Source organism: Pan troglodytes, chromosome 2, assembly GCF_028858775.2.
Source record: "Pan troglodytes isolate AG18354 chromosome 2, NHGRI_mPanTro3-v2.0_pri, whole genome shotgun sequence".
NCBI lineage: Eukaryota > Metazoa > Chordata > Mammalia > Primates > Hominidae > Pan > Pan troglodytes.
The window spans coordinates 6,925,837-6,948,682 of NC_086015.1; the positions used below are offsets into that span (position 1 = coordinate 6,925,837).

Below are 22,846 nucleotides of genomic sequence, written 5' to 3' on the forward strand. Positions count from 1 at the left end.
GCTTTTTTCTGCTATTCTACCTGTGTTACTTTTCCTGCCAATACAACATTTTGATACAATAGGTAAGGTGAAAAAAATCCATCAATCATCCAGATACTCTTTCTTGCGTTTTCCATTACCAGTGTCACAAATGAAAACATCTGGATGAACAACTGACTTTTTCACTTTCTATTTTCTAAGTTGGTCACCTGGTTATTGAGTCCAAAAAAACTCTTTTTTTCTTCTTCAAATTACATGTAAGACTAAATGTCTAGACCCTTTGTGCTACAGTCCTTTGCCTCTAAAGGCAAAACTGTAGGCTTGATGACACTGCAAATGGTGTTTGAGTATCTCTAAGGTCATCAATTAATGAATACTGAAGCATCTTACGCAGAGCATACTAATTCCCCATGGATGTGCTATGTATATGTGATCACAAGATAATATTCAGCCTGCAAAGAAGCTTAAAGGACAGAGTAACCAAAAATTGAACACAGTAGATAAGGTAATTTCACAGTAGGGCAATAGTTTGCTTAATTGTCCTAGACAGAACTGATATTGATACCCTCAATTCCCCTGTCACTTAAGATAAAGTCAACAATTTTTGTTTCTTTCTTTCATCTGATAGTTCCAATAAAGTATGTTGCTACAGTTTTTAAGGGGTACGCATTAAGCAAACGTTGCGAATAATAGAGAGAATTAATACAGGAGTGGAGGCATAAAGTCCTTGCCTAATAAGAAACGTTAAGCCATGAAAAAAAGAGTCATATCAAGGACAATATATTGAAATGCAATTCAAGTCATCTCACTCTATAGTCCCAGAGAAGGCAAAATGTCGCAGTTACATTTTTTTATTCACCAATGAATATTGTTTAAATTTACTTATAGGAGGTTTTGCTTAAGTTGATTCGTTTATCTAAAAGTTCCTCTGCTTGTCTAAGCAGGAGGGCTCAAACTGTTGGTTTAAGGACTCCTTTTTACCCTGAAAAATTACTGGATACCTCAAAGAGCCTTTGTTTATGTGAGTTATATCTACCCATATATGCCATATAATTAATTTAAATCGAGAATTTAACTTAGAACTTAATTTCCTTTAAAATGACAAAAATACAACCAGTATATGTTAGAAATAATTAACATAAGAAAACTGACTATATTTTTCCAAACAAAAATTTTTAATGAAAAGAGTAGCATGGTTTATATTTTTGCAGATCTCTTTAATGTCTGTCTTACTAGAATAAAAGTGCATTCTCCTATATACTTCTGTATTCAGTCTGTCATGATATTTTGTTTTGATTGAAGTATATGAAGAAAATATGGTCTGACACCTATATAATTGGAAAGAGAGGACATAATGGACTCTCTTAGGGAAACCTGGGGACCTACAATGGTTCTTAGATTGCACTTTAAGAAGGATACATTCAAAAGAATGCTACCATTGTCATTTGCATTAGGGTTGGACATTTTTTGAGAGGCTCTGGACAGAGAATGGATGTTGGAGCCAAGCAGGCCTGTGTACCATTGCTAACTGAGCTACTTTCTGAATCTGGATGTTATTGTCTCTGGGCCTTACCTATAAAATGAGTACAAGTCCACTTAACCTGAATATTATTATGAGGTTTAGAAATGATGTGCATAAAGTGAAGTTGATTAGATATTCCATATATTAGTAGTTTCCATTATTGGTTGCATTTGGGACTGAACTCAAGGTGTATAAGGGAAAGAGAAGGGGATGGATTCAGCTGAGTAAGAGCAGATTGAGGGAAACACTAGGTAGAGGCTTTGAAGATTAAAAAAATAAAAGAAAGAAATATAGAGAAATGAATCTGTGTAAGGTTAGAGTCATAGCTTGATTGATCTGGGTATAACTGAGTAAATCGGGCCCAACAGCCTTTTTGAAAATCCACATATTGCTGACTTACAATGTTTTTATTCTATAACTCATTTATAAAGTTCTGAACTGACTTATTGGAGTGGAGGACAAAGACCCTTATTCACCAAGAGCTGTGGATTCAATGGGCATAGTTGGACAGAAAGTAAGAGATGTAGGTAAAACCAGATGGCAGAAGACTTCATTTTCATTTATGTATTTGTTAATTTATTTTCGAGACAGGGTCTTGCTCTGTCCCCCAGGCTGGAGTACAGTGGTACGATCTCAGCTCACTGTGATTCTCACGCCTCAGCCTCCTGAGTAGCTGGGACTACAGACAGGCACCACCATGCCTGGCTAATTTTTGTATTTTTAGGAAAGATGAGGTTTCACCATGTTGGCCAGGCTGGTTTCAAACTCCTGACCTCAGATGATCCACCTGCCTCGGCCTCCCAAAGTGCTGGGATTACAGGCATGAGCCACCACACCTGGTCAGATGGCAGAAGACTTTCAATATTAACCTAAAGATATGAAATAATGATAATGTTCTCCTAATTTTCATAACATTTACAGGAGGCAGAGCACATTCAGAAATCTTACTTGTTATCTCGTATACAGATTACTTCCTACAGTTATATTTGCTTTATGTATTCATGAATACCTATTAATAGAAATATGCCAGCTTTGAGTTGCCTTCTAGTGTATCTTCATATAGTTGGTTTTTATATCTGAACTTGAGTTTGTCCTTGCTATCCGTGCTATCTGTAAAAGGATTGGCCTATGGGAGATGCCATCTCCCATACCATTGCCAGAAGCAAGTCAGTTGTAACTTATGTAGAGATGAAAAAGCCATAAATAAGAGTGTGTGAATGAAGTACAAATTAACAGAAAAACTAGGAGAACTATGAATCCTGTTGGTTTAAGAGACAATCTAAAGGCTAAAGGTTTCACTTAATAAAATCAAAAGGAGGGGCTGTGTGCAGTGGTTCACGCCTGTAATCCCAGCACTTTGGGAGTCTGAGGCAGGTGAATCACGAGGTCAGGAGATCAAGACCATCCTGGCTAACACGGTGAAACCCCGTCTCTACTAAAAACACAAAAAATTAGCCGGGCGTGGTGGCAGGAGCCTGTAGTCCCAGCTACTCGGGAGGCTGAGGCAGGAGAATGGCGTGAACCCGGGAGGCGGAGCTTGCAGTGAGCCGAGATCGCGCCACCGCACTCCAGCCTGGGCGACAGAGCAAGACTCCGTCTCAAAAAAAAAAAAAAAAAAAAAAATCAAATCAAATCAAATCAAAAGGAGTGTTAGACATCATTAGGTCCAAACGAATCTGAATTCAAGGAGAAAACAGGCTTCCAATCCCCAGACTGCATTTCCAAAGCCGTTCTTATAATACAAGATATCAGCCAGTATCAGCAAAGTATGTGCATGTTTCTCAAGGTACTTTTTTTAGCATGAAATTTCACAAGAAATTCTCAATATTTAATACAAAGCAAGGCTGCAGCAAGGAAGCAGCCTTGCGGTGTGTTAAATATTGAGAATTTGTATGAATGTGGAAGGGAGTGCCTTCCAAGAACCCTGAGAGCTTCATGGAATTGAGTTTGAAGACCCCTGTGAGGAGACTGATTGGTGTGTGGGGAGTGGATGAGAGTCTGAAGCCAGAGAAGCGCAGATGATCCGTGCTGAACAAACACCAAAGATGGACCTTGCCCTGAAATCCAACATGCATATTTCTTGTAGAGCTGGTCCTTCTTTTCAGTGACTTCTGCCAACTGGAAGTCTGGGGTTTATGAGAAGACTGTAATAATAAACTGGAAGACTCTCTTAAGTAGCATTGGAAAATGACTATTTCTCGTGCCAATACTAGGAACACTGAATTTGAGGTAATATGAGAATTTCTTGATGATTCTGTCAATTGCATAAGAATCCCAGGCAGGAGATAGAGATTTGGGAAGCATCTATATATATAGGTGGTAAACGAAAGCCAAGTAATTATCTCCAGACTCATAAAGTCTACTATCATTAAAATTCTTAAGCAATGTCAGTGAAACTCCCGCATTCCCTGGACATGATTCATCTTCTCCAAAATTGTGTCCGCAACCAGAAATAACTGTGAATGTCTACAGGTCATCTTTGTAATAGTAATTTAGAGGGTTTTTTTTTTTTTTTTTTGCCATCACATCCTTTCTTTTATATTTTTAAATTTCTAAGGCCTAAGGCGTATGTTGGCATTTCTTTCGGTTACAAATTTCTGTTTTTAGAAAATCGAAGAGCCAAATACTCCTGAGAATTGTTTGACCCACTGAGTTTAAATTATATCTGCCTGCAATATAAATTATTATTGGATAAGTTGCTTGTACAATTCCAGTGGCTGGAATACACAAACGCTGATTTAGGTCATTTCTGGCAGTTATTGAACAAAAGATTGAAATGAAGAGATTGTTTACCTATCCAGGAGACAAAGTGTGTCACAGAGTCAAATCCCAGCACAAGCATTTAACATTATATTTGAATTTGTAGTTTGAGAACAACACTTAAGGAGTCCTAGAAGAATTCTTTTGTTTCAAATCTTGAAAGAATATGAAAGTTCAAAACAGATGGTTCTCTTTTAATATGTGAATGTGTTTAATTCTGCTTAATATGTGGGCTCTGTATATATTACAAAAAAAAAAAAAGACATTTAGAAATGGCTTCTGAAATAATAGTATTGAACTAACCTGTTCAGGCCTTCCTCTGAGTTGATACAGGTTGAGTATCTCTTCCCTGAAATGCTTGGGACCAGAAGTGTTTCAGATTTTAGGTTTTTTAGGATTTTGGAATATTTCGACCCAAGCCTAAACATGAAGTTTATTTATGTTTTAGATATACCTTATACACACAGCCTGAAGGTAATTTATGCAACATTTTAATATTTTGCATAATTTAATGCATGAAACAAAGTTTTCACTGTATTTGACTATGACCAGCCTTATGAGATCAAGTGTGAAATTTTCCACTTGTGGCATCATGGTGGCCCTCAAAAACTTGTGAATTTTAGAGCATTTCAGATTTTAGATCTTCAGATTAGGGATGTTCAACCTGTGTTTAGACATGGAGTTATAAAATATAGTTGAACCTTGATATTAAGCGATAAATACCCTGTACCCAATGCATTATCACAAAAGGGGAGGGGCTAATGATATGTCTTATAATATGCTTAACTGGGATTTTTGTTATCTAAGGACTTTGAACTAGGTAACCCCCCCCAAATATGGAGATACATGAGTCATTTTCATCAAGCACATGACTTCATTTATTCTAGTTTGAAAAACTCACTCGTTTAGATATGATTCATCCAATCTAAGTGAGCAGGAGTGAAAACCTTTACTACATGGGCTTTTGCCCTGTAGATTTGCAAATGGCGTGTTAAGATAAAGACTGTCTCTCTTTGTCACATATATAATATGATACTTCATTTCTGATCTTCATGGGCCCACGTTCAGATATTCACTTTGAGAGGAATATGTTTATATCAGTTCAAATTTGTCTTCTATGAATTAATTTTACTTTAAAAATAAAGAAAGTGCCAGGTGATCTCCCACAGACACTGAATTTTTTGTTGATTTCACCTTGGCCAGCACAAATAACTACCACTGAGTATTCTCATCTGGTTCCTTGACCTCCATAACCCTGTGGGAAGAGACAGAATGAGCCCTCAGAAGTACTTAACTAGTTAGAACTTTGCAAGGTCTTTTCAAAATTCTCTCCAGTCCCTCCCTTCTCTGCCTCACCTGCTTCTTGAGATTGCAAGGTTTTGCTTCCAGCTTTCTGCATTTTTGCAAAAAAGCAATAAGAAAGCCCAAGTGTTACAGGAAATCTCTGACATTGAAATCTCTCTCTCTGCATGTGATTTTGATGTTTCCTTTTTGAACTTCAACTTGACATTGCTTCATAAGTTACATTTGCCCTTCCGTTTTTTTCCTCACTCTCTTTCAAAAGTTTGGCTTCATTGTTAATATTCCTCACATACTTCTGTGGCTTTTCTTGTTTGCTTTGTTTTCATGGACGCTGTAGGGGTCAATATTCAGCAGGTTGAATGTGAAATCAGGCATGCAACTGCATTAGCCCTATCAGGGTTACACATCAAATTCTCCAAGCAGAGAACCTTTTTAGCTTCCTTTGCATTAGCAGCAGGAAGATAAAGAACAAGGAAGACTTGCAGCTCTTTTAAGGGTGTAGGTTATAACCCTTCATTCAAGTTGATGTTTGTTGATGTTCTAAATTTTTTTGAAGTCGACCCTTTTGGCCTCCCCTCATATGCAGCAATGCATCATCCCATCAGTAGAGGATTTGTAAAACTGTGTTTTGCTCGTTGAAAAACATAAAATTGCTTATAGATGAGAAAAGAAAAAAGCAGCATTTATTCAAGGGCCTAGAGACCTCTGCTGGTTAAGTGATTTGTTGAGTGTTTTTCTAGTTTTGTTTATTATTGAAAAGGTGAAATACAGTTTGGCCTCAACAGTAGCAATTTCCTTTTGAATTAAAATTACGGATGATTTGAAACATTGTTGAGTGAAGATACTGAGGTCAAGTCAGCTGGAAGAGATGTTAAGAATAATGAGTAGCATCTCCTAATTAAATACTGATATCAACTTTGATTATTAGGTTTACCTTGGTAGACATTACCCTGTAGAAATGCCCTGTGAACACATAAAGTTCCAGAATGACAGCTATGGTTATCTTCTGCATGACTTTGGGCTGAAGGTCCTCTACCTGAATATGTTTATCATTATTCTTAATGGCATGAATTGTGCTTGAGGCAAGATTTGATATTTATGAAGACTTTTTATGGAACATGGAATTAACATTGTCTTTATATCTATTGAAAATAAGGAAAGAAAATGTGACTTCAATGAAGTACAGAAAATGTATTATCATTTGGGCAGCGGGGGTAGTGGATAGCAGTGGGCAATGTGGGAATTAAGTGCTACTTTGAATTCTTGTGTTAGACTGTGGGCAGGACTTGATTTCCTGAGGAGGTTTGATAAAAATCAGAACTCATTTAAAGATTTGGGGTTCTAGGGTCCTATTCCTGTAGATAACATTCTATCAATATGAAATCAATAATAAACAATGATGATAGTCTTAAAGGAGAAAGGAATCATAAAATTGATCTATACAACATGTGGGAGTGAAGTATATTAGTGAGGGACAAGCTAAGCTATTCTCACAAAGGAGGCCCCAAAATAAAGTAGCTTAGATGAAAAGTTTATTTCTCTCTCACATTATTTTCCTCAAAAATGGCAGGTGGATGTGGAGCTGCTTTGCTCCACACGGTCATTCATGGTCCAAGGCTGACAGGTCAGCATTTTCATCCTATGTAGCTTCCATGTCTGCACCCAAGGCTATTTCAATTGCTGGTCTTTTCCAATCAGTGTGAAGGGGAAAGAAGAGGTTACGGAAAGTATCTTTAAGTGAATAACCCAGAAGTTGCTCTCACCACTTTCACACACATACAGTTGGCATGAACTTGGTTACATAGTTACCTCTAGCTGCAAAGCAATCTGGCAAATGTAGTGCATACCTGGAAATATACCAGCCTGGTTAAAAGTGGGAGGGGGGTGATGGGAAGATATTCTCTACTGAAAGGAAAAAAGGAATAATAGATACTTACAGGAGAGGGACAGTTAATTTTGCCATATGGTATTGCTAGTTTTATCCATTTTGCATTTAGCGATTAAAAGACTACAATATGAACCACAAAAATGGTATTCAGAGTAGGATATAGGCACCTCCCTGAATGTCTCCCCAGTCTTGTCATTTGCATAACATCTGGAAAAGGAATTTTATTATAAATGTACTTTTCCCCTTTGATTGAATATGATAAAAATAGATTGAGTACACACTGAATATACACCTTTCTTTGCTTTTTGGATGCCTATAGCTCAACCTAATTGGATTCAAAAAATAAATGATATTCACGTGGCCATGGAAGAAAATGTCTTTTGGGAATGTAAAGCAAATGGAAGGCCTAAGCCTACATACAGGTGGCTAAAAAATGGCGAACCTCTGCTAACTCGGGTAAGCAAGTTAATGGTAATTGTGTCTTAGTCTTGACTATAACGTTTAATATAGCCTCATTGCTGTGGAAACGGGAGAATGGTGAATTGTTTCTAAAATAATATACAGTGAAACACCATTATAGTGGAAAAAGTGAGAGTGAATGCAATTGATAAATAGGAAGTGCACTTAAATCCAATTCTCCAGCTTTCAATTAAGCTCTTGTACTAGATCTGTGGTCTTCAAAGATTAACATATGTGACTTTATAATGGGAAAGTTATGCAAAAGGTCTGGAACATGAAATTGTGCTAAGATACAAAGGAAGATACATTCCAGCATCCGCTACAGGAGAAGGGGCATTGACACAATGCAGGATATCCAGCTAAATAGAGAAACACTCTGACAAAGAAATCGGAATGAAGCAGGGGCAGAGCGGAGACCCTGAGAATGAGGAACAGTTGTGTCCAATTTAATTTTCCTTATGTATTTTCCTGCCGAACCTCAAGTATTAATTGAAATTTGACATTTTCCTCAGGCTCCAAATTGAGAGGCAGTCTTTCATGCTCAGATTTCTTCCTCCAGTAGGCCACCCAGAAAAGAGTGCCTGCTCGGAGCAATGGCCCTCACATGAATCTACATGACAGGAAGAGAAAGGGGACTGTTTTGCCTAACCCACCCCCTGCCTCATGCATGTTCTCCATTTGCTGGAAGGGCTCCAGCTTGTCCATGATTCTGTCAATTATAAAAGCCAAACTCAAACAAATTGCGGGAGTATAGGTACCTAGGTACTGGTATTTTCCTTCTTTTGTGTAATTGTTACCAAAATGCCAGGGAGTTGGTCTAGGTCCTGTTGCTTGCTGTGCAGAGAGCCAATCACTGAGACAGTGAGTATTGCCAGGAAATAAGGCTTTGTTCAGGTGCTTTAGTCAAAGAGAATGGGAGATCAGTCTCAAATCCATCTCTCCAACCAACTAAAATTGGGAGTTTATGTAGCTGGGGAAGGGATGCAGCTGTGTGCAGGAAGGAATTAGGTGGGGGTACAGACGCAATTATGACAGATGAAGGGTCTGGTGTCTCACTGTCTGGATGCCATGATCTAGTGAATTTGAGTCCCTTGCTTGAGGATCAGCCTCCTGAGGAGTGAACTCAGTGAGACCAATGTAAGTTTCAAGTTTTAAAACTAGGCAGGTCAATTTCTGGGTTTATTCAAAAACAGGTAATTATCACTTCTGTGGGACAATTGGGCTTGTTTCTTAATGTGAGGGAACATGAATATCTAGATTGGATCAAAGTCTAATAAAGTGTCCACTCAGCTAACTCACAACCCTGCGGCAAACAGAAAACTAGTACCTCTTTATAGAGAGAGAGAGAATGGCAGGTCTCCTGGAGAGGAGGAGATCCTTTTTGATACTTATGAAAATTGACACATAAGTTGTATATCCTCAGAGTGACAAATAAGGGGGATCTCCTGTGCCACGTACTAACTTTGCCCCCTTCAGATTGGCCACCAGATGGTCCTCAGCTTAAATCACACCACTGACAGCAATAAACTAAGGGAATATTAAACTATTAATACCTACATTTTTTAGTAAACCTCAACCAATATTAAATATTTGCCTCTGTTTCATCCAAGATTGTAATCCTATTAACCTTCAAAGTATCACCTGCACAAAATGTGAGTGTTTTAGGCACTCTAAACAGTAAATTTAGTTTTATTTCTGAAACCCCCTAACTCTGGTTAGTACAAAGCCTTAAAGTGAAAAAGCATTTTAAGTTTCAAGTTATTCTGTTTAGAGAGGATATTAATCTGAATGGCTCCACTATTAAATCAATGAGAACTCAAGAGAATCCTACAATTTAAATTCCATTTACCAACTGATGTACTGGTTGTTCCATTTAGCATCTGACCTGCCACAAATTTAGTTGACAGATAAATAGATCATGTTATGTAAATTGCTTATATGATGGCTATTTTCATCCCATTAAGCTTCCTTGATATTACACATGGTAAAATTGCCTTAAAGTCTCAGTTGTAGAAGGTCATTGTTTTTATGTTCCTCTTTTCTTTCACAGGATAGAATTCAAATTGAGCAAGGAACACTCAACATAACAATAGTGAACCTCTCAGATGCTGGCATGTATCAGTGTTTGGCAGAGAATAAACACGGAGTTATCTTTTCCAACGCAGAGCTTAGTGTTATAGGTGAGTCTTTATACTGGCAAGAAAAAAAAAAATAAAAACTCTTTAGATCACTAAACTAACTTGTTCTTTGCCAAGCATAAATGTTCAATCCAAGAAAAGGAGTAAAGAAATCTTTAGGCCAAAGATGCTACTCAAGAAACAAGTAATAAGCAAGTCTATAAGCAATAACAAGAGAACGCTTTCTAAATCCGCCTCTTCTGATGCTTACAATGGGGACCATGCTTCCCTTGGCACTCATTTTTATTCCTCTATTGACTGCACTTCTAAATTGAGCAAAGTTTTTGAGATGCTTTTTGGAGTCTGCTGCTGATTTGGTGCAAACTTGAGCTTGGAGGGAATAAGAGCTGACTTGGTTTGGAAAGGCTTATTTGAACAGCTGACAGAATAAACCCTGCTCTTCCACATCTGAATTTTTCCAGACTATGCATTAATGATCTTTCTTCCAACTGCATCTTTCATCGTGTGCCACTTCCTCCCTCCTCTTCAGCTGCATTGACCTTTCTGTTCTGCATACTCACCATCCTCCCTCCCTCTGCAGGCCACTGGTGCATACTGAGTGCATCCTCTGCCTGAAACGCTTTTCCTTCCCCTCTTCATTTCTGTAACTCCTTCTCAGTTCCCATCTTCCAGCTTCATTGGTGCTTCCTCAGAAAGTCATGCTTGGGTCAACTATTCCTATTACAGATTTTTATACTATCTTTTACCTCTCCTTTATGAAAGATGCCACAGTTACAGTTTACATTTTTTTTTGTGATCTTTCTATCTTTTTCTTCCACTGCATTTTAACCTCCCCGTGACGTCAAGGATCATAATTGGTTCAATTCATCATTTTATTCCCAGGACTTAATACAGTATTGAAGCACATAGTATGCACTCAATAAACATTGAATGAATGTAAGAATGAATGAGTGTGTTAAATGAATGAAGAAGTTGAGAGATTATTTTATTAAATGGATTAATAGATTAGGTCAGTAAAGAATCGAAAACATAGTTGAGTGAAAAGATAAATCTATGGACGTTAAAAAAAAAAGTTAAGACCAACAGCTTGCATTATCCTGTAGAAAAATTTTGAATTTGTCTATTATTATAAAAGAAGAGATGATAATGACAACTGAAAACACAAAAACAAATGCAAATGATTTGGGAACTGCCTCCTATTTTAGAGGCTTTCAGTAGTCATTCTCCTTGGTGAGAGCATAATGGAAGACTATGAATAAGAGAAAGACAGCACACAAAGGAGCTAATTCACATGCTCTGATAAATTGTCCAGTTTCAGAGTCCTGACTTTCCCTTATGAAAAACATTCATTGGTGCCTAGCATGTAAATCTTGCATATAGAAGTAAATGTTCTCAAGTAGAATGTACTTCCATTCTGTGCAGTGTAAAAAAATAAAAAGAAAGAAAAACTTCCACACTGCTCTTCTCACTAAGTTCATTAGCACTGACTCAAATCCTATCAAAGATAACGATTTTGAGATTTCATGGGGATGGAGCGTTTTTCAAAGAGGCCTAGTAATGGTTTTATGCTCTTGGCATAGCATCAGCATGGCTAGGCCTACTGGAATCCTCAACACACATACTTCTCACCCTATAAATATTAGGAACAATAATTTTCAACCCCTTCCAGGACACATATGATGATTCCCTTCTGCCCGGATTTGCTAACTATTGGTACTTGGAACTGAGTCTTTTGGAGTACAGTTCACCATGGCAGGATTGCTTAGGAGTTTATTCCAAAACAAGTGTGTTCTCTACTCTACTGTATGTCAGCTAGTTGGAAGAACAGCTAAAAGTGAGATGTGGCCTAATGAAATGAATCATAGTGTCTGAAAACCCTCTATATGAGCGCTAGCCAATTTATCAGTCTAGGGACCCTTTTATAATTTTAAGAGATTTTGTAGATCCCTTTATTAAAATAAGAAAATTTGATAGAAACAAATGACTCCAATAAAGTGAGAAAAGCTGCTTAATGATTTATATCTAGAGTGCCTACCCACAGCTGAAAGTAACAGAATATATGTGTATGCGTATGTGTACGCATAATGGCTTAAAACTACTCTGCATAGCCCTCCCCTCTCTCCCTCTAGTACTAGGATTCAAGGCCTGTTAGCTGGGAATCACTGTTCCAACTTTTACATTAAGGAGTTTATTTAAAAATCATTTCCAATTGGAACTGTCTAATTACAAATGAATTTTTGATCTGAGCTCTTAAGTTTCCCGACGCCAGCAAACTAGAAGTGTTAGTCTGTTTAAGCTGCTATAACAAAAATACTGCAAACATGGTGGCTTATAGACAACAAATGTTTATTTCTGATAGTTCTGGAAGCTGGAAGTGTGAGACCAGGGTGCCAGCATGGCCGGGTTCTGGTGAAGTCCCCCTTCTGGGTTGCAGACTGCCAACCTCTCACTGTGTTTGCACATGGCAGAAGGGGTGAGGGGCTCTTGGGCCTCTTTTATAAGGGCACTAATCCCATTCATAAGGTGCTTCACCCTTATGAAGGGCTTCACCTCATAGGGGCTTCACCTCTTAAAGGTCCTGCCTCTTAGTACCATCACCTTAGCGGTTAGGATTTCAACATAGGAATTTTGGAGGGGCACAAACATTCAGACTATAGCAGTAGAGCAGTCAAGATAAAATGAAAATGCCTGAGAAATTATTTAACCATGTTTCACATAAGAACAATAAAGGCATGTCATCAAATTATTTAGGCCAAACAAGTTGTAAAAATGTAAGGCTTGCAGGAATTCAGGAAAGGGAATTTGGCTAGGGCGCTGGGCTGGAAAGCTAAGCCCTGAACAATTTAGATTTTGACAAACACAAAGAATAGTCCAGATCAGAATGAAATGGCTGGAACAAAGGCTCAAAATTATAAAATATCTGGGATAGTTTCCTGCACATAGAGAATCTTCAGTGCTTTTTAAAGCTGTTGACTCCTCAGTGGATGAATGGGCAAACAACATTTGGTATATGTGAACACAGTAGAATACTATGTAGCCATAAAGAAAAGGAGAAAATCCTGTCATTTGTGACAAAAGGGATGAACCTGGAGGACATCGTGCTGTGTGAAATAAGTCAGGCACAGAAAAATATCACGTGATCTCACTCATAAGTAGAACCTAAAAAAGTTTATCTCAAAGAAATAGAGTAGAATGGTGGTTGCCAGGGTCGGGGGAATCGGTGGGGGAGGGTTGGGAAGATGTCGTTCAAAGAATACAACACTTCAGTTAGATGGGACAAATAAATTCAAGCACTCTATTGTATAACACGATGATTATAGTTAATAACAAGATATCGTACTCTCAAAAAATGCTGAGGGAGCGGATGTTAAGTGTTTCACCACAAAAATGATAATTATATAAGGTAATTTATGTTAACTAGCTGGATTTAATCATTCTACAACATATATAAATACTTCAAAACATGTTGTATGTAATAGATACAATTGTGTCTTGTCAATCTAAAAAGTAAAATAATAAAAAAAATAAAAATTTTGATTCAAATACATAAAGCATATATCGGAAAATTTAAACTTGAAAAAGAAAGATGGTGGCCGGGCACGGTGGCTCACAGCTGTAATCCCAGCACTTTGGGAGGCCGAGGCAGGCGGATCACCTGAGGTTGGGAGATCGAGCCCAGCCTAGCCAAAATGGTGAAAACCCATATCTACTAAAAAATATATATAAAAATTAGCCGAGCATGGTGGCGCATGCCTGTAATCCCAGCTACTCGGGAGGCTGAGGCAGGAGAATCACTTAGACCGGGGAGACAGAGGTTGCAGTGAGCCGAGATCGTGTCATTGCACTCCGGCCTGGGCAACAAGAGTGAAACTCCTTCTCAAAAAAAAAAAAAAAGAAAAAGAGAAAAGAAACAGGAAGATGGAGAAGTCATTAAGGACCAATTGTGGAGATTCTTGAATGACAAGCTTGCAAGTTCCCTATTTAATATCCCATTTTCCCTTCCAAAAATTCCCAGTAATGTATTTCAGGTAAATTGAAGGGCAGTTAAAGATTGAGTGTGTAAACCCGTAGAGTCTCTCTTAAGTGAATAAGGGAGAAGACATCTGCCTATTTAAAAATACATAGAAATTAATATTGGTTAACTTGGGTAAGATATAATATGATTGTTTTCCACAAGTCACTTTGTTCCTTATATAGCAGGAATAGTTTGGCTCTTTTGGATCGAATAGCTAAATTGTCATTACCTATGCTAGAATCATGAGGATGCTGAATTGAACAAAGAAACAAAATGGAAACAAGATAATCTCTTGTTAAGATTATCTCTTGGCCGGGTGTAGTGGCTCACGCCTGTAATCCCAGCACTTTGGGAAGTCAAGGTGGGTGGATCACCTGAGGTCAGGAGTTCCAGAACAGCCTGGCCACCGTGGCAAAACCCCATCTCTACTAAAAATACAAAAATTAGCTGGACATGGTGGTGCATGCTTGTCATCCCAGCTCTCTGAGAGGCTGAGGCAGGAGAATCACTTGAACCCGGGAGGCAAAGGTTGCAGTCAGCTAAGATTGCACTACTGCACTCCAGCCTGGGTGACAGAGTGAGACTGTCTCAAAAAAAAAAAAAAAAAATTATCTCTTGATAATCTGTATAAGAAAGAAAAAATATATATGTTGGTTCCACCTATTGATTAAATATCAGGAATCTCCAATGCTATAGAGGAGATTCCTTTTAATGTTGGGTGATAGCCCTACGGTCATGAATAAGAGATGGTTAGGAAGCATATATTTAATAGGTTTTTCCCTTGGTTTTATTTTATGTGTTCTGTCTTGGTATTTAATGTGTATGTAACATGTCTATTTAATGGATTTAAACTGCTAAATAATTAATCTGTGTGCTGGGTGATTTACTCACTGGATGGGCAAACGCCATAGAGAGACTTTTATCTTGAGGTCAGTATATTGGTAGGCCTGGTTATGAGTACATCAAATGGAAGTGTCCTTGTCTGTGACTGAACTATTACAATTGGCAGTTTATTTTTTCCCAAGGCAACTCCTCCTAGACCTTTTCTGCTGTCTTAGCCTGAGTCATGGATGAGATTCACTTGTGGGATATATCCCTGTGGGCATCCCTGAGGTGCTGTACAACTCCCTGGGTGATAACCATCATTCCACTCCTCTCCCCGACTCATGAAGGTGTATTACAATTAGAGTAAATAGAGTCTTGTAATCCTGGGGAAACTGAATCTTCTATACGTAACTTAAAAAGTAAAGATAACTAAGTTAGGTATTTTGTTGGTGAAAAAATAACTTTTCTAAAGTAATAGTTCTACCCATGTTTAGTATTTGTGTCCACTCAGATGATCATATTGGCGATGGGGACTGCTGATTAAATTGCCAAACTTGAAATCATTGGGTAAATATAGAGGATAGCTAAGGTCTCCAAAGCAAGTCTGAGGCAAGTTTTCAGGTATCTGCAATTCACTGAAAGAGTGTTCTCCAGGAAAAACCTGTAAGGAAAAGCAGAATAAGGAAGAAGGAGGAACCAAACAAGGATGGGGTCTTAGGTAAAGTCTAGCCTAAGTCTAATCCAGAAGGGAGATTTCTGGAACATAAACTGTACCTCAGACCCATTTCCACCTTGAGATAATGAGGCTAGCTTTTAAAAAAATCTCCATGTTAATCACTTCCTAAGCTACCTCTTAAGTGGGGTTGCAGAAGTGGTGGGGGTCAAAAATCTTTGATTTTGCTTATATATGTGAGAATATTGTGAAAAAAGTTTTTTGATTTTACAATGGGAGGAGCCATCCCTAAGGGTGAGTGAGTATCTGCCCAGTGGTCTTTTGAATATGACTTGACTTTTCCAGGACTGTATAATGGAGGAGAAGTAGCTTCTACCATGAGGAAATTATGTCTAATGGTTCAGTATCCCGGGGGTTCTCCTGGCCTGTGTGATGGAACACATCTGACCCTGGCAGGACACTCAAATACCATCAAGTAACTGATGGCCCAATTAAAGTGAGGTGCAACCTTGAGCGATTATCTGGTTAATTTGGCATCTATCCAGATGATTGGCTCCCAAATTAGAAAAACATTAAGGCTAAACTAAAAGTTATTTCATAGGGACTTTCGCAAGTGCTCATCTGCATCTGATTTCTCAACTGCCTCGTTGAGCCAGGTCACAAAATAATCAGATATGCTGAGAGTGATCAGCATCGAATGAGAGGACACATGCCTTTCTTACCCAACTGCAGTCATCCAGGCAAGAGCTTTACTTAAGTTGTCATGAAGAGGGGAGCTGTGCACTTGGCTCTCAAAATCAAATTTGGTTTCTTTATCAAGTTATTGATCATATACGTACCAGTAGTAGGAGGAGGTCATTACTCATCTTACTGTGAAAACTGACAGAATTACATGTGAAAGCCTTTGCAAACCTAAAGGTGTTTATAACAATATAAGAAGGTTTGGGCTTTTTTTTTTTTCTCTTAGTATCCATACCAAAAACTTAGAGATAGCCATGAAATCACCAGTAAATCCCAGTTCTGTGCTTCTCAATTTTTGCTGCAGATTACAATCATCTGGGGAACTCTTTACTATCCTGATGGCATACCATACTCGTTATCAACTAATTCAGTCTCTGATCCTAGGACCCAGGCATTTTTCCTTAAAGCTCCCCAGGTGTGACTCCGAAGAACAACAGAATTTGAGAACTATTGCTTTAATAGATCAGGTTTAGAAAGCCATTGAATTTTCCTAAAATAATGATTATCAGGCTTTATCGTGCATCACAGTAATCTAGAGGACATGTTAATACACAGATTGCTGAACTCTACCCTGAGAATTTCTGATACAGTAGTTCTAGAGTGGGGCCTGGGAATTTATATTTCTAACAAGTGATGTTGATGCTGATGCTGCTTATCGAAGACCACCGTTTGAGAACCACTATCCTAAAATAGGAAATCTGTCCTACACAGAGGGATTTTGTTGTTGTTTTTAAAAACTGAACATAGTCTCCTTACCAAAACATCTGATTTTGGATCAAAAAGCACTCTGAATCCAAAGTACGCCTGTATGAGAGAAAGAGCAGGCATCAGAGATTCCAACCATGGCTGAAGGCCCCATTTCAACAAGAGAGTGAATAGGAATAAAGCACACAGAATGTCTTGACAGACTACCATGTGAGGCTTGAGCTAAAGTGCTGCATGGCATGACTCTGGTAGTTAAAGCCAACTGAGGGGAGGCATTGAAAGCTGATAAATATTATGATAAATATTATGATAATCCCTTACATCAATTCCCCCAAAGAAATGCAGTGAGTCAGAGTTTAAAATATTACTCTAGAATGCAGCCTAAGGCATCACTGAGCTTTAATACTTTATATACAATCCTATAACCAAAATATCTGAATCTTCTGTAAAACTGCTGTGAAGAGATTATCCATCTTGAAGTCCTTAGTCCTTTACATAAAAATATTTCCAATAAATGTCTCATAAAATGTAGAACTTCTCTCTTAAAAGAAGAAAAGTTTGCATCTTCTAGTAAAGAAGCAAAGTTTTTCATCAGTCAGTAAGAAATATGTTATTTTTCTCTTTGCCCGGTCTGGGATTAATTTAACTCTGTTGTATTAATTCTAGTGAGATTGTTTTCTACCCTTCCCCTGTTTGAATTGAGTCATATTGTAAATGTATTTACTACTTTATGTCTTTTACCATTATCTACCCCAGGTTCTTTGAATTTGTGAATAAATAAATAAATGAAGTAACTATTTTTCCCCCTCCACCACCTTCTGGCAAAATTGATTGCATTTGGGGAGCCTAATCTAAGGAGTATTAATTAGACTGACATTCAAGATTTGGTAGTTGGGGGTGATTCATCAAGATAGTCAAAAGGGAAGCCCCAGACCCTTTTTCCCCAGTGGACCAATTGCCATTGAAAGAAATAAAACCAGTTAAGAGATTTCTGCACTCCAGTCAAGTGTAAAGCTAATAGCATTAAAGCACTGTAGAAAAATTTATGGCACTTGCTTGCTAGAGCACCTCCCACTCGCCCCAGCGTAGCACAGAGCTATCAGTAGAAAACTTCCAATTCCTAATTTCTTGCTGGGGAGGGAAAGAAAAGAGTGGAAGGTATATCCAGTGTTTTTACTTTTGAGGGGGAAGTACTACCTGAGGGAGTGGTTTCTGTTTTGCCTGAATCTAAGTGATGACAGAAACTGGGCTATGTGGGAGGCCCCCTGAGAACAAAGTCTATCAACATGGCTTGGTCTGGTATCAGGCTGTACCACAGACACTAGGGGAGGTCCAGTACCAACAGAGGGAAATCTAATGTTTCCTGCAGCACTAGAAAGTCCACAGTACCTGATAAAGACACCAAGGGAAGCTCCTGAGTAGAAACCAACAAATCTTCAATTAGGGGATTACATACAGAAGCCCAGAGAAGACGCATCATCAGAAAAGGCTTGAGAGATTTGCAGAATCTCTAGCTGGACTGATTGCTCTCAGACTGCAAAGACTAGGAGAAGTGTCTGATTTTTTAAATGCCAGAATTCCAGCAGAAGATAATAAAGCACACAAAGAAACCAGAAGACATGGCCCAACCAAAGGAACAAATTATATCTACAGAAATCAACCCTAAAGAAACAGAGGTATATCAATTACCAAATAATTCTAATTATTCTCATAAAGACGCTCAAGGAATTAAGAGACAGTACAGATAGATAACTAAAGGAAATCAGGTAAATGATGCATGAACAAAATGAGAGTATCAACAGAGATAAAAGATGAAAATGAGCCCAAAGAAATTCTGGAGGTGAAGAATATAGTAAGTGAATTCAGAATATAGTACTCAATTTACTAGAGAGATTCAACAACAGGCTTGACCAGACAGAAAAAAATAATCAGCAATTCAAAGACAGAACATTAGAAATTATTGAGGCAGAGGAGCAAAACGGAAAAAATAAGAAAAGTGAAGAAAGCTGAAGGGTCTATGGGACATCATCAAGTGCAACAATATAAGTGTTATGTAATTTGCAGACAATAAAGAGAGAAAATGGCAGAGAGCCTATCTGAAGAAAAAATGGCTGAAAACTTCCCGAGTCTGAGCAAGGAAATGGATTCACAAATTTTAGAAGCTCAAGAACTGCAGCTAGGATGAATCCAAAGAGATCTACACTGAGACACATTATAATCAAAGTGTCAAAAGTCAGAGACCAAAAGAAAATCCTGAAAGCAGTAAGAGAAAAGCAAGTCATCACAAACAAGTGTGCATCTGTAAGATTATTAACAGATTTTTCAGCAGGAACTGCATGCTAGAAGGGAGAGAGATGATCTACTCAAAGTGCTGAAAGAAAGAGCTGCCAATCAAGAATACTATATCTGGCAAAACTGTCCTTCCAAAATGAGGGAGAAATTGAAACTTTCCCAGATAAACAAAAGCTGAATGAGTTTATCACCACTAGGTTTACCCTGCAAGAAATGCTGAAGGGAGTCCTTCAAGTTGAAATGAAAGGATGATAAACAACACAAAACTATATGAAAATTTAAAACTCCTAGATAAAGGTAAACATACAGACAAATATAAAATCCTGTAATATTGTAGGTACAAAAATCACTTTTATAAAAATCTGGTATAGAATTTTTTAAAAAGTATAAAAGGTAACTATAAATCTATGTTAATAACTGTACAGTATAAAAGGAGGTAATTTGTGTCATCAGTAACAAAGTGGGGGAGCAGGATGTAAATAGTTTTTATACATGATTGAAGTTAAATTGTTGCCAGCTTGAATAGATTATTATAACTTTAAGATGTGCTATATAATTACAGTGGTAACCACAAAGATAATATCTATATAATATACAAGAAGAGAAATGAGCAGTGAATGAAAACATATCATTTTTAAAAATAAAGGAAACACAAGGCTGGGTGCAGTGGCTCACGCCCGTAATCCCAGCACTTTGGGGGGCTGAGACAGGCACATCACTTGAGGCCAGGAGTTTGAGACCAGCCTGGCCAACATGGTAAAACCCCATGTCTACTAAAAATACAAAGTTTAGCTGGATGTGGTGGTGCATGCCTGTAATCCCAGCTACTCAGCAGGCTGAGGCAGGAGACTCACTTAAACCCGAGAGGTGGAGGCTGCAGTGAGCCAAGATCACACCACTGCACTCCAGCCTGGATGACAGAGTGAGACTCTGTCTCAAAAATAAACAAATTAAATAAATAAAAATTAAAACAAATAAAAATCGAGGAATAAAAATCTCCTCTTTTGAAGACAGAAAGAGGAGAAAGGGTAAACACAAAAGCTACAAGATACATAAAACAAATGAACAAAATGGCAATTGTAAGCCCTTCCCTATCTCTAATTATTTTAAACATAAATTGATTAAATGCCCCAATTAAAAGATATAGCTTGACTGAATGGATTAAAAACAAACAGGATCTAACTATATGCTCTCTGTAAGAGACACACTTTAGATCTAGGGTTACACGCAAGCTGAAAATGAAAGAATAGAGGAAAATAATCCGTGCAAACCAGAACCTAAAGAGAGCAAGGGTGACCGTATTAATATCAGACAAAATAAACTTTAAGACAAAAACTGTCACAAGAGACAAAGAAAAACATTATATAATGATAAAAGGACTGATTCATCACAAAGATGTAACTGTTAGAAATATGTATGCACCTAATATTAGAACTTCCAAGTGTTTGAAGCAAACATTGACAGAACTGAAGAGAGAAATAGCAACACAATAGTAGGATACTTTGATACTCTATTTTCAATCATGGATAGAACAGTCAGACAAAAGACAAATAAGGAAGCAGAGGATGTGAACAACCCTATAGGCCAGTTGGACCTAACAAGCATATAAAGAACACTGCTCTCTACTACAACAGAATATGAAATCTACTCATGCACACATGGAACAGTGTCCAAAAGAGACCATATGTTAGGGTACAAATACGTTTTAACAGATTTAAGAAAATTGAAATTATACGTAATATCCTCTCTGACTATGATGGAATGAAACTAGAAATTGATAGCAGAGGAAAAACGGGAAATCCACAAATATGTAAAAATTGAACAACTCATTCTTAAGCAATGAATGGGTCAAAGTAGAAGTCACAATGTAATTTAGAAAATATCAGGAGACAAATGGAAATGAAAATACAACATACCAAAACTTACGGATGCAGCAAAAGCAGTAATAAGAGGGAGGTTAATAATGATACATGCTTACATTAAAAAAGGAAGAAATATCTTAAATCAACGCCCTAACTTCACACCACAGGCAACTAGAAAAAGATTTTAAAAACTGAAAAATCAATAGAAGTAATAGAATAATATATATTAGAGCAGAGATAAAGGAAATATAGAGTAGAAAAATACTAGGAAAAAAATCAGTGTAAACAAGAGTTGATTTTTAAAAAGATCAACCAAATTGACAAACCCGTAGTAGATTGAGAAAAGAGTGTACTCAAATAAGTAAAATCAGAAATTAGAGACATGAAACAGATGATTCAGAAATAAAAAGAGTATAAAGACCACTATAAATAATTATTCACTGAAAAATTGGATAACCTGGAAGAAGTGGATAAATTGCTAGAAACATACAACTGCTTAAGACTGAGTCTTGAAGGAATAGAAATGTGAATAGACTTAGAACTAGCAAGGAGATTGAAGCAGTAATTTAAACTTCCCAATAAAGAAAATCCCTGGACCAAATGCCTCAGTGGAGAATTCTACCAAATATTTAAAGAAGAATTAACACCAGTTTTCCCCAAACCCTTCCAAAGAATTAAAGAAGTGGGACCACATTTAAACTCATTCTGTAAGCGCAGCTTTATGTTAAAACCAAAAACAAACAAGGACACAAGAAAACTACAGACCATAACCCTGATGAACATTGATCCAGAAATTGTCAACAAAACACTAGCATACTCAACTCAGCAGTACATTAAAAGGATTATACACAATGTCAAATTGGAATTATACCTGAAATGCAAAGATGGCTCAACATACAATAATCAGTTAATATAATATACTGCAGAATGAAGGACCAGAACCACATGATCGCTCCAATTGATGAAGAAAAAGCTTTTGACAAAATTCAATACCATGTCTTTTTTGTTTGTTTGTTTTTTCACTCTGTCGCCCAGGCTGGAGTGCAGTGTTGTGATCTTGGCTCACTGCAACCTCCACCTCCCGGGTTCAAGCGTATCTCCCACCTGAGCCTCCCAAGTAGCTGGGATTACAGACGCATGCCAACATGGCTGGCTAATTTTTGTATTTTTAGTAGAGATGGGGATTCACCATGTTGGCCAGGCTGGTCTCAAACTCCTGACCTCAAGTGATCCTCCTGCCTTGGCCTCCCAAAGTGCTGGGATTACTGGCATGAGCCACTGTGCCTGCCCTAATTCAATACCTTTTCATGACAAAAACACTCAACAAAGTAGAGAAGCAAACTACCTCAACCTAATGAAAGCCTTATATGAAAAATTTTACTTCTTTCTTTTCCAATTTGGATGCTTTTTATTTATTTATTTACTTATTCTTTGTCTAATTGCTCTGCCTAGGACTTAATACTAGGTTAAATAGAAGTGCTGAGAGTGGGCATCCTTGCTTTGTTTCTGATCTTAGAGAAAAAGCTTTCAATTTTTCACTGCTAACCATGATGTTACTCATCCACTTTACAGTCAGAAAATTAAAAATGGAATTACCATATAATCTGGCAATCCTAACATTTGGTATATATTCAAAATAATTGAAAACAGCATCCTGAAGAGAGATTTGCACACCTATATTAATT

The 22,846-nt window shown here is 37.6% G+C and overlaps 1 protein-coding gene across 5 annotated transcripts in view; it reads left to right on the forward strand.

The window, feature by feature from the left end:
• CNTN4 (contactin 4) overlaps positions 1–22,846 on the forward strand; it is a 959,696-nt gene that overhangs the window by 791,838 nt on the left and 145,012 nt on the right. For all 5 annotated transcript variants that reach the window (XM_009444763.4, XM_009444772.4, XM_009444765.4 and 2 more), the window contains 2 exons: positions 7,771–7,907; positions 9,961–10,090. In XM_009444763.4, coding sequence (XP_009443038.2) covers positions 7,771–7,907; positions 9,961–10,090 — 267 coding nt within the window. The remainder of the gene's footprint in view (positions 1–7,770; positions 7,908–9,960; positions 10,091–22,846) is intronic.